At 42.4% G+C, this 13,611-nt stretch overlaps 1 protein-coding gene across 1 annotated transcript in view; it reads left to right on the top strand.

Annotated features, from left to right (window-relative positions):
• Positions 1 to 7,134, top strand: part of LOC149470698 (uromodulin-like) — a 51,891-nt gene extending 44,757 nt beyond the window's left edge. Inside the window, 4 exon segments of the mRNA XM_089661548.1 lie at positions 2,042 to 2,062; positions 2,938 to 2,961; positions 4,030 to 4,050; positions 4,510 to 7,134. Of these exon segments, the coding sequence (XP_089517674.1) occupies positions 2,042 to 2,062; positions 2,938 to 2,961; positions 4,030 to 4,050; positions 4,510 to 4,574 (131 nt within the window). The 3' untranslated portion in view covers positions 4,575 to 7,134.
• The last annotated feature ends 6,477 nt before the right edge of the window (positions 7,135 to 13,611 follow it).

Here is a 13,611-nt window from a genome sequence, read left to right as displayed (position 1 = left end):
TTTCTTCACACAACTAGAGCTTACTTTTGGTGGTATTTAATCACCGCTGGGGTTTTTATTTTTTGCTAAATTCACAAAAAAAGACCAAAAATTTTGAAAAAAAAACCACATTTTTCTTTGTTTCTGTTATAAAAGTTTACAAATAAATAATTGTTCTTCATAAATTTAGGCCGAGATGTATTCTGCTACATGTCTTTGGTGAAAATAACCCAAATTAGGATGTAATATTTAGTCTGTAGGAAAGTTATAGAGTTCACAAACTATGGTATAGATCTGATTATTGATCAATCCTGAAGTTCTGACAGCCAATCTAATTTCTTGAGGTCCAAGAATGTCAGAACAGTACAGATATCCCCCAAATGTCAGGACAGTACAGATATCCCACAAATGTCAGGACAGTACAGATATCCCCCAAATGTCAGGACAGTACAGATATCCCCCAAATGTCAGGACAGTACAGATATCCCACAAATGTCAGGACAGTACAGATATCCCCCAAATGTCAGGACAGTACAGATATCCCCCAAATGTCAGGACAGTACAGATATCCCCCAAATGTCAGGACAGTACACATATCCCCCAAATGTCAGGACGGTACAGATATCCCCCAAATGTCAGAATAGTACAGATATCCCCAAATGTCAGGACGGTACAGATATCCCCCAAATGTCAGGATGGTACAGATATCCCCCAAATGTCAGGACAGGACAGATATCCCCAAATGACCCCTTTTTGCAGAGTAGAAAGTCCGACGTACTTCATAAGAGGAATGGCGAGTTTTTTGAAGTTGTATTTTTTTTTGTCATAATTTTTCGGAAAATGAAAAAATTAAACAAATTATTTTCACTATTTTTTTTTTTACATACTGTCACCAGCGCAGTACAGCGTCATCATATAACTGGCATGGCGGTGAACAGGGACACTGACTGGTGACAGTATGAAAAAAATATATATATATTTTTTTTTTTATTTTTTTTAATTTTTTATTACATTTTTTAATTTTTTTTAAGATTTTTTTTAAGATTTTACTATGACCAAACTAGTACAATGTTACCATAGTAACATTGTACTACTTTGGGGAAGTGATCAGAATTTTTTTTTTTTCTTTTTTTTTTTTTTTTACACAATTTCCTTAAAGCAAAGAATTACTTTGCTATAAGCAAGCATTTACCTGAATGAAATCGATTCATTCAGGTTTTTTTTTTTTTTTTCTTGTGCTTAGTTGTGATTTGGTCACAGTTAATCACATGACATGTGCATGTGATTAGCTGTGACCATTCACAGCTAGACACTAGTATACAATGGATGGCATAAATGAAGCCATCCATTGTATACAACTGTCATGTGACCTGCTGTGATTGGTCACAGCAGGTCACATGGTACTGGCAACGGGGGCCGGTATGTAGATCTGTCTTTGGCCGTGTCCGAGGTACAGGACCAGTGACAGATCGCGCCGCTGCGCCGCTCTGCATTAGCGCAAACTGCGCATGTGCGGGAGCACGCCAAATGGCGTGCACCCGGAATGCAGCAGCACTTTTGAAGCCGCCAAACGGCCATTGGCCGGGCGGCTAATGGTTAAAGAAAAAAACAAAAGTATATGACCATGAAAACAATCAGAAGAGGAAAACAAGAAATATACAATTCATTTCAGAGTTACAATACAAGTTATTAAAAAAACAAAACAAAAAGAATGGGGAAGATTTTCTAAAACTGGAGCACCCAGAACCCGGAGCAGCTGTGCAAGGCGGCCAATCAGCTTCTACCTTCAGTTTGTTCAGTTAAGGTTTGGCAGAGTACTGCCTGGACCCTGAAGAAGGGGTTAGACCCCGAAAGCTTGTCCTCAAAATTGTATGTTAGTGCGAATAAAAAAAGTATCACGTCAGGACTACATTGTTTCTGTCGCAATAAAAACCTGGAAGCGGATTGGTTTCGCCGCAGAGCTGTACCAGATTTTGCACAGTTTTAGTAAATCTCCCCCATTTTGTATTTTCATTGTAATACAAAAAATTGTAATAATTCTGGGTCTTTATTTTAATTTCAGTTGCTGGACCATCTGTTGTCGGTGAGTTTGTTTTTGTGTTTTTGTTTTTTTTTTCTATAATCAACTGCAATTTAAAGTGGTTCTACAGGCTCAAGGTTTTTTTTTACCTTCATGCATTCTATGCATGAAGTTAAAAAACCTTCTGTGTGTAGCAATGCCCCCAGCCCCCCCTCCCCCCCAATACTCACCAAAGCCCCCACTCGATCCAGTGATAAGCACTGGAGTCTCAGCTATCCCGGGACTCCCTCTTCTCATTGGCTGAGACAAAAGTGGGAACCATTGGCTCCCCCTGCTGTCAATCAAAGCCAGTGAACCAATGAAAAGAGAGAGGGGGCAGGGACAAGCTGTGGCTCCAGGTGTGAATGTGAGGTGTGGTGTGGTGTGAATTTTATCACCTTACAGAACTCTGGTTCGGCCACATTTGGAGTATGTCGTCCAGTTCTGGTCACCAGTCCTCAGGAAGGATGTGCTGGAACTGCATGGAGTCCAGGGAAGGACAAAAAAGCTAACAAGATGGCTGAAGGACCTCAGTTATGAGGAACAACTACAAACATTAAACGTATTCTCCCTGGAGAAGAGATGCTTTAGAGGAGATATGATTGCAATATATAAATCTTTAAATGGGAGGAAACTAGTCAACTTAAGGTCTCTAAAGAAAACAAGCAGCCACAGGATGAAGCTGGATGAGAAGTTCCATTGTAAACTGCTTAACTATTAGAGTAACAAGGATGTGGAATATTGAACGTGTCAAGAATTTCAAAGGTTTTTAAACATAATTCTTATTCAACCTTCCCAACTATGTAACTATGTAACTATGTAACTATGTAAACAAGATTTTTTTTTTAAAGATTTGTGTTCTCCAGTTTTACTCTCTTAACTGTTTTTTCTCATTTCAGAGTTCACCAGTTCTCCAAGCTCCAGTAAGTTATAATTACTTTTATGGTGATTTACTTTTTTTTTGGCAGAACTGAGAAAAAGAACAGCTTGTATTTTTATTTAATGGTGTTATGGAAATGATAAAATACATTAAATTGTCTGCCTTCTGGAAATGCTTTTTGCCAGGCTGTCATGCAGATCCATTTAGAGAAAGGAACTCACCTACACCTGAAGTATTCCTGCATAATGTGCAGGGTTCAGTCTGCTTCACATTAGATAGATAATAGATAGATAATAGATAGATAGATAGATAATAGATAGATAGATAGATAATAGATAGATAATAGATAGATAATAGATAGATAGATAGATAGATAGATAGATAGATAGATAGATAGATAGATAATAGATAGATAGATAATAGATAGATAATAGATGGATAGATAATAGATAAATAGATAGATAGATAGATAGATAGATAATAGATAGATAATAGATAGATAGATAATAGATAGATAGATAATAAATAGATAATAGATAGATAGATAGATAATAGATAGATAGATAGATAATAGATAGATAGATAATAGATAGATAGATAATAGATAATAGATAGATAGATAGATAGATAGATAGATAATAGATAGATAGGTAATAGATAGATAGATAATAGATAGATAGATAATAGATAGATAGATAATAGATAGATAGCTCTCTCTATATATATATCAGGGATGGACTGACAACTCATGGGGCCCCCGGGCAATATGGGATTATGGGGCCCCGTGTGTGTTTTCCCAAACTCAAAAGAGCCTATGGAAAAGGTACCAGGGGCATCTCATGGGGCCCCCCACTGACCCCGGGCCCTCGGGCAGTGCCCAAGTTTCCAAGTGGTCAGTCCGCCCCTGATATATATATATATATATTCCAATAGCTGCCACTGCACACATATCCAAGAGGAAATGGTCCCAGGAGCTCAGCAAAGCACATGTGATCCAACATATAAAGTGACACTTATGGGTCTTGCAAGGTGTGAACACAAAGTGAAGTACGGAATATAGTTGTTTTATGAAAAAATCAGATTTTTTTATTTAAATGTTTTTTTCTTGCAGGTCCTGTGTCTTCTGATGGAGGTAAGCAAGAACAGCAAATATTATAATCAATTGCATTTTAGTAAAAGTACATCCGAGTTCGCTGGCTGGAGGAGCAGCACATTGAGAGGTAAAGGACTATATTAACGAACCATCTGGAAGACTGGCCGAGTTCCAGCAGCTCTTTGTGCTTTTCATTCCCCAGTGCAATAAGTACACATTCTTGACAGCAGACACTGAGATATGACAGGAAGAATACTGGAAACAAACATTCCAGGGTGTAAACGGCTCTCTTCATGAGTCCAGATAGCATTGACAGTCCATACAGAGCGGAGTTCACAAACAATATGTTTTTCTGGTAATGAGCCTCACCTGGAAGGGCCTCTTTCCTGCCAGATCTGGAGGCACCTCAAAATATACAGATTGGGTGATTGTCATCTAATGGTTATGGGCACTTTTTTAATAAAATTACCATTTATGTTTGTTTTCTTGTTCTTCCAGGCACTGCTGTACCAACTACAAAGCTTTTCACCTCCGCCATTGTTCTCCTGTTCCTGTTGTACTAGTATTGTACTGACCCATCCGTGTGAATCGGCATCAGATTTGTAGATCAGTGACACTCTACACATTCTGGAAGAGTCTATAAATCATCAAAACTATTTTTCTAAAGGAGAACACACAATGTGAGCCGGAAGCAGCCAAAGCCTTGGCAAGATGGAACATATTAAGAGCAATTACTACAGTCAGAGTTCTTGGGGAAATAATTAAAGTTTACATCACTTAAAACATGAACACGTTATTACATGTACTGTGGGACGTATGGCGGGAAAAGGGCTGTTTGCTGAGCAGCATAGACAGGAAAGTCAGAAGAAAGAGGAAAGAAAACGGAAGTTCAAACCTTTTGAAGTACAAAGGACTATAAACATGTCTGGGATAAAGAGAGATATAAACTCACTGGACACTTTTTAGGTCCACCTTGCTAGTCCCGGGTTGGACCCTCTTTTTTCTTTTTTCTTCATGGCATAGATTCAACAAGGTGTTGGAAATGTTCCTCAGAGATTTTGGCCCATATTGACATGATAGCATCATGCAGTTGCTGCAGATTTGTCTGCTGCACATCCATGATCCATGGATACAAGGCAGGATGGATCCCCCACACCATGACACCACCACCAGCCTGAACTGTTGATACAAGGCAGGATGGATCACCCACACCATGACACCACCACCAGCCTGAACTGTTGATACAAGGCAGGATAGGATCCCCCACACCATGACACCACCACCAGCCTGAACCATTGATACAAGGCAGGATAGGATCCCCCACACCATGACACCACCACCAGCCTGAACCATTGATACAAGGCAAGATGGATCACCCACACCATGACACCACCACCAGCCTGAACCGTTGATACAAGGCAGGATGGATCACCCACACCATGACACCACCACCAGCCTGAACCGTTGATACAAGGCAGGATGGATCCCCCACACCATGACACCACCACCAGCCTGAACCATTGATACAAGGCAGGATGGGTTCCCCCACACCATGACACCACCACCAGCCTGAACCATTGATACAAGGCAGGATGGGATCCCCTACACCATGACACCACCACCACCAGCCAGAACCATTGATACAAGGCAGGATGGATCCACCACACCATGACACCACCACCACCAGCCTGAACCACTGATACAAGGCAGGATGGATCCCCCACACCATGACACCACCACCACCAGCCTAAACCATTGATACAAGGCAGGATGGGATCCCCCACACCATGACACAATCACCACCTGCCTGAACCATTGATACAAGGCAGGATGGATCCCCCACACCATGACACCATCACCACCAGCCTGAACCATTGATACAAGGCAGGATGGATCCCCCACACCATGACACCATCACCACCTGCCTGAACCATTGATACAAGACAGGATGGATCCATGCTTTCATGTTGTTTACGCCAAATTCTGACTCTACTATCTGAATGTCACAGGTGAAATCCAGACTCATCACACCCGACAATGTTTTTCCAATCTTCTATTGTCCAATCGGCTGCACATCCATGATGCAAATCTCCCATTCCACCACATCCCAAAGGTGCTCTATTGGATGGAGATCTGGTGACTGTGGAGGCCATTAGAGTACAGTGAAATCACTAGACTCACCAGACCAAGCAATGTTTCTCCAATCTTCTATTGTACAATTTTGGTGAACCTGTGCAAATTGTAGCCTCTGTTTCCTGTTCTTAGGTGACAGGAGTGGTACCCGGTGTGGTCTTCTGCTGCTGTAGCCCATCTGCTTCAAGGTTCAACGTGTCGTGAATTCAGAGATAGGATTCTGCATACCTTAGTTGTAACATGTGATTTTTGGAATTACTGTTGCCTTTCTATCATCTCCAACCAGTTGCCCATTCTCCTCTGACATCAACAAGGCATTTTCCTCCACACAAATACAACTCACTGGATATTTTCATTTTTTTCTGACCATTCTCTGTAAACCCTAGAGATGGTTGTGTAGGAAAATCCCAGGAGATCAGCAGTTTTTGAAATACTTAGACCAGCTTATCTGGCATCAACTACCATGCCATGTTTAAAGTCACTTAAATCCCCTTTCTTCCCTATTCTGATGCTCAGTTTGAACTTCAGAAAGTAGTCTTCACCACGTCTAGATGCCTAAATGCATTGAGTTGCTGCCATGTGATTGGCTGATTAGCAATTTGTGTTACCGAGCAACTGAACGGGTGGCCCTAATAAAGTGGCCGGAGAGTGTACATTATATTGGTAATAGGGAGTCTCAAGCACTTTAAAGTCTGCTGATTGCAGTCCGGGTTCAGGACGGTATTTTACGTTATCCATCTCTATATCTAATTACTAAAACTATCACTAAACACTGGTGACATCATAGTCATGTATATATTGTATATAATATCATAATAAATAGTATCTGAGCAGATTTAAATGTGCTGGATAGACTGTTCTTTGTGACAAGGTAGATCATGAGATCCTTCATATAACTATTGTGTAGTCTGCAAGCATGTATTGGGCCAATGATTTCATGTATAATAAATAAAATTTTTTTGTTAAAACAAAATAAAAGACATTGGTTAACTAGTGAGTATGAAGGGAATCTTTAAAAACCTTTTTTGTTCCCTTTTTTTCTTTTTAGCTTTGGGTAACGTGAGAAGGAGTTAGAACCTCTCTCACTAGCACACATACAATCTCCATAATGTATTTACCCACTCGCCAGCCAATCGCGTACCTGTATGTCCTTGGCTTTGAGTGATTATACCGGGGACATGGCGTGGCAACTGCAGTCATGACCCCTTTTTTTTTTTTTCAACCAGCAAAGCTCTACAATGTAAAAGTAATCTGAGCAGCTAATTAGCTGCTGGATCACTTGTGGAGGAAGGTGCCCCCCCTCCCGCTGCATTCTGTTGCCTTTCCTTGCTCTCCCATCCCACCCAATAGTCTTAGACTGAAGCCAGCGGTTCTGCCAGTTGGCCATAGAGATGACTGAGGACTTGAACATCCCTAATCAACTCTATGGTTTAAGCAATCAGAAGCTGTAAGTATTTTGTCACTTTCAGTTTTGGTCTAATGTAAACAGAGCCTTAAAGACCTGTGAAAGCATCATATCAAATTAATATGGGTTTGAGCTGAAGCTTTGAAGGGCAGAGGAAGGATCTATGGGTCTAACAGACCCCAGATCTCTCCATCAAGAGGACCTGTGATTGTTCCAAGGGATGTGGAGGTATGTCAGAATTGGCCTTGGGGTCAAGTGGTTAAAATGTTTCTTTTACTCTGTACTGTTGTGTGTGTCCCCTTAGAGAAATGCAATATTTGCCTTGGATGCCTCTGTAGCATGTACGGTATATATTACGAGACAATATCAGTACGGGATGTGTGGTGGGCGAAATATCCGACTGCAAAATGTTATTCCTGTTATTCTGCTACTAATGATGGGCTTTCACGTATAGATATGGGACTTGGTAATTCTGTTATCATGCCATATGTGTGTTAGATGCCTCCTATGACTCCAGAGCTCTGTCCGGTCATGCCCCTTTTTGGGTAAATTTCAGGTGTGATATGCCCACTCTCGTCAGCTGTGGAAAGTTAACCCATTTTTGCTGACACTGTTCCCAGAGTATGATTTGATATCGGGGGCGTTGTCAGATTTCCTGCAGTGGAATGAGGGTCTGACCTCATCCGGTCTGGTTTGGGATGTGTTGAAGACCTTCTTAAGGGGTTTGATTATCCGAGAGATCTCGGCAGTTAAGTGTAGATCCAGGGAGTGCGAGGAGAAGGTATGTTAAGATGTTCAACAGAGGGAAGTTCGGATGATCCTAGATCCAAGCTCCCACAACTGTAATTCTTGGAAGGAAGCCCAGGCCCTTTATGAAATCGGTGATTGCCCAAACAGCTGACGAAAAGAGGTATTTTTTACACCAAAATACTTTGAGGAAGGTGAGAGTACAGGACACCTCCTTGCTCTTGTGACAAAATCACAAGAGGTGTCCACTATAGATAGGATAGAGGATGTCAATGGAGAGATCTATACGAGTCATGTGGATATACTAAGAGTTTTCCAATATTTTTATAAAGACCTATATGCTTCTAAAGTTGTCACCACCCACTCTGAGCTTACACAGTTTTTGGATTCCTGCCTTTTCCCTACTCTTTCTGAGGCTGGCTGGAGGGATCTAGAATCGCCAATTACCATAGAGGAAATCTCCAAAGCTTTGATGGGCACTCCTAATAATAAATCCCCAGGCTATGAGATATATAAACTTCATTTGAGATATATAACAGATATGGTGAGATGTTTCTCCTGGTCTTGCTTACTGCGCTGATTGCTGCAATGGACGGGTGTGGTTTACCCCCCTCAATGAATTAAGCCATTATTATAATGTTATTGAAGCCAGGAAAAGATCATTTAAAACCAGACTCCTACCAACCTATTTCCCTCCTGAATACAGACACTAAATTGCTGGCCCGGGTTCTGGCCTCTAGATTAGCGAAGGTCATTGGTAAAATTGTGCATAAAGATCAGTCAGGGTTTATTCCTTCTAGAGCGACGGCCAATAATATTCACAGGCTTTTTTTAAACCTACAAATTCCAGTGGATAACTCGGGGTAAGGGCTATCCTGTCTTTAGATGATGCCAAGGCTTTTGACAGTGTGGAATGGACATATTTATGGAAAGTGTTGTCTAGATTTTGCATCGGACCCAAATTTATTCAGTGGGTGCGCATCCTATATGCGGCCCCTAGTTCCCGCATTCGCATTACTGAGGATCTATCGGACTTGTTTCGGCTTCAGAAGGGGTTGAGGCAGGGGTGTCCCCTCTTTCCCCTTCTATTTGTCTTGGCGCTGGAACCCCCGGTGATATTGGTGCGGCAATCTCTGGATATTGTAGGATTCAATAGGGGTATTGTCACGGTGTAAGGTCAGGTTCAGAGACCAGTTGCTATAGCAGTAAAAGGATTACCTGAAACCAGCAGGATAGGTCCACCAGCGGATCCCCCTGGGAATGATGCAGGCTCACCTGAGGTGCGGGCTCTAAGTGTTAACCGGTATTCACCAGAGCTCCTAATGGTGGAGATGGATTGGGCTGCGTGTTAATACCAGGTCGCAGATCTCAGGATCACCCCACCAGGGAATGAGCAGACTGGGAACCAATAGCGGATCAACAGGTTAGGGATCAGACGAAAGCAGAGTCGGTCATAAGCCAAGGGTCGGTCACAAATGGTAGCAGATCAATTGTAGTACGTTAGGATGAGACAAAATCGTGGTCAGGAACAAGCCAAAGATCAGTAGCGGAGGTGTAGACAGCAGCAGGAACAGTAGCGGGATATTGGCTGGAAAGGCACAATAATCTGGCAAGGAGGAAGTCCAAGGACATGGCTTATATAGGAAGTTCATGGGAGGAGCAAGCAGTTCAAGGTTCAAGAGCAAACAAGGCGCAAGGCAGGATTATCCAATAGATGAGGCAGAGTTTTGTCCAGCTTCCTAGGTAGCTCAGTGAGAAGAGTTACTGCCTGACACCGTAGAAGTCCCAGGTTCAAGTCCAGGCCTTGACAGGTATTCTCACTGAAATGATATCCCTATATGTAGATGACACACTACTGTGTTTAGGTTATACCTCTACATCTTATCCTCTGTTATGTCTCTTATAGGTCGTTTTGGCGTTTTTTCAGGATTTAAAATTAACTGGCATAAATCGGTATTGATGCCCATGGACCCTGTAGACCTTCCCCTCTCAGTTTGCGAGCAGCACATACAAGTAGTGACTACATTTAGGTATCTAGGAGTGGTGGTCTCTCCTGATCCAAAGCAGTATCTATCTCTCAATCTTTTACCTCTGCTCCAAAAGCATAAATTGAAATGTAACAGCTGCTGAAAACCTCCTCTCTCTGTCGTGGGCAGGGTTATTTTAATCAAAATGATTTGGGCTCCGCAACTTCTCTATGTATTCCACAGTTCTCCTGTATGGATTCCTAAAAAATGTTTTTATCATATAGAAACCCAGTTTAAGTGCCTCAATTGGAAAAAAACAGACGACTCGGATAAAATTTTCCACGTTACAATATGGTAAGGACTCTGGGGGGCTGGCGGTTCCTGAGCCCAGACTATATTTCCTGGTGGCTCAAATGCAGTACCTAGCTGGCTGGGATTTACTTGATACTGAAGATCCTATTATGGGCTTAATTTCCCTTCCTGATCTCACCCTATCGGCTCTCTCTCATCTTGAGATGGCTTTGCGTCTCTGGCTCATACCGCAGATCTTTTAAGGCGAGTGCAGAGTGCGGTGAAAGCATCTTTTCATGTCACTTCCTTGTGTCTTCCTAGTATCCCATTATGGCGTAACAAGAATTATGCTGAATTAGTTAAATTGGAGAGTTTTCACAATTGGAGGAAGTGGGACTTGAGATTTATAGCTCAGTTGTATTCTGGGGAGGTTCTAAAGTCCTTTTCACAATTGCAAACTGAATTTGCACTTACCCATAAGCAATTTTCACCAGTACCTTCAGATACATCATGCTGTGTATGCCCAGTTTCTGCTCTCCAATCTTACATTGACAGACTCCACTGTACTTATACATGTTACTCAGGCGACACATAAGAAGGGCATGATTTCTCAGATCTACTCCCAGTTGTTAGCCATTGTACAGGATCATGCTAGTCTCCATGGTAGGGTACAGTGGACCCAGGACATTGGGTAGAGTGCAGGAGATGTCTGAGATGCTGCCCTGGAGTCTGTACCAGTGGTCTGTCTTTCTCCCACCCATAAATTGTCATAATTGTTTATTCTCCATCGGGCATATACACCATGTTCAAAATTATTATGCAAATTTTATTTAATTGTCACAAAGATGAAATATTTTGTTTTTCAGTGTAACTCATGGATGGCATTGTGTGTCAGGGCTCTTTTGATCACTGAAAACAATCTGGGACATCTGTGATAATTAGATTGGCCGATGAGCCCAATTGAAGGAAAGACTACTAAAGGAGGGTGTTCCACATTATTAAGCAGAGCGCCATTTTCAAGCAATATGGGGAAGAAAAAGGATCTCTCTGCTGCCGAAAAGAGTGAAATAGTTCGATGCCTTGGACGAGGGATGAAAACATTCGATATTTCAGGAAAACGTAAGAGTGACTATGAAGAGATTTGTGGCTGATTCAGAGCACAGACGGGTTGGTGCAGATAAAGGCACATTGAGGAAGATTTCTGCCAGATCCAGGCATCGGATCCAGAGAGCAGCTGCTAAAATCCCATTACATAGCAGCAAACAGATATTTGAAGCTGCTGGTGCCTCTGGAGTCCCACGGACATCAAGGTGTAGAGTCCTCCAGAGTCCTGCAACTGTGCAGAAACCTTCTATTCGGCCACCACTAACCAATGCTCACAAGCAGAAACGGCTGCATTGGGCAGAAAAATACATGAAGACTAATTTTCAAACAGTCCTGTTCACTGATGAGTGCCGTGCGACCCTGGATGGTCCAGATGGATGGAGTAGTGGATGGTTTGTGGACGGCCACCCTGTTCCAACAAGGCTGCGACATCAGCAAGGCGGTGGTGGAGTCATGTTTTGGGCCGGAATCATGGGAACAGAGTTGGTCAGCCCTTTTAGAGCCCCCGAAGGTGTAAAGATGACCTCTGCAAAGTATGTGGCGTTTATGACTGACCATTTTCTTCCCTGATACAGAAGGAAGAACTATGCTTTCCGTAATAAAATCATCTTCATGCATGACAATGCACCATCTCATGCTGCAAAGAATACCTCTGCATCAATGGCTGCTATGGGGATAAAAGGAGAGAAAGTCATGGTGTGGCCTCCATCCTCCCCTGACCTCAATCCTATTGAGAACCTTTGGAGCATCCTCAAGCAAAAGATCTATGAGGGTGGGAGGCAGTTTACATCCAAACAGCAGCTCTGGGAGGCTATTCTGACATCTTGCAAACAAAGTCAAGCAGAAACTGTCCAAAAACTCCCAAGTTCAATGGATGCCAGACTTGTGATCTGCTATCAGATAAGGGGTCCTATGTTACAATGTAACGTGACCGCCTCAAATGTTTAAAATGTTGTTAAAAGTTTGATTGAAATAGCTTTTGATTTCAGTAAATATGCTGCAAACACAACAAATGACAATTTTCAGTTCTTTACAACCTATAAATTATTTTGAAACTTCCTGAGTGGAATAATTTGGAACAGTCATTGTAAGTTTTTTATGTTTAAAAAAAATCCTATTATCATTAGGAGGTTTGTTCAATAAAATGTGAATTGTACTCCTAATAGTTATAACATGAGAATTATGCTGACTGTTATTTACATCAATTATTTAGGTAAATAAGAAAAATATAATTTGCATAACAATATGGAACAGGGTGTAGGACCCCCGTGCAACTATACCGGTGGGGTAGGCGAGACTCCCCTGATTGCCCGAGATGCAGGGTGCAGCAGGGAGACTTTACACACATACTTTGGCGATGCCCAAATTGGAGGGAAGTCCTGCAGATCATTTCCCTAATATCACACAGTATGCTGTTTCCCAGGATCCCTTACATTGTCTGCTTGGAGCTTTGGATCAGGAGTTGTTCCAACCCGAAATGTATATTAGGGTATCTAGGCTTCTATATCTGGCTACAAAATTAATTGCAAGGCAATGTTTGTCTTCGGTCCCACCAACTAAAAAGCAATGGATAGACTATGTCAACTCGCTACTCTTACGGGAAAAACTCACATATCAACATCATAATGCTCACTGCAAATTTCAGCTTGTGTGGCAGGGCTGGCTAGATGTACCTGGGCTTGCCCCTTTCTTAATTGCTGACAGGTGCCCACCTGTGCCACACACAAGTTCCGCCCACTTGTGCCCAGCAATGCGCCCACCTGTGCCCAGCAGTGCGCCCACCTGTGCCCAGCAATGCGCCCACCTGTGCCCAGCAATGCACCCACCTGTGCCCAGCAGTGCGCCCACCTGTGCCCAGCAATGCACCCACCTGTGCCCAACAGTGCGCCCACCTGTGCCCAGCAATGCACCCACCAGTGCCCACCTGTGCCCACCAGTGCCACCCACCAGTGC

Source organism: Staurois parvus, unplaced genomic scaffold (assembly GCF_062004578.1).
Source record: "Staurois parvus isolate SC_StPar_1 unplaced genomic scaffold, SC_StPar_1.0 ptg000034l, whole genome shotgun sequence".
In the NCBI taxonomy this organism is placed as follows: domain Eukaryota; kingdom Metazoa; phylum Chordata; class Amphibia; order Anura; family Ranidae; genus Staurois; species Staurois parvus.
This window is presented reverse-complemented; position numbering and strand designations above follow the sequence as displayed.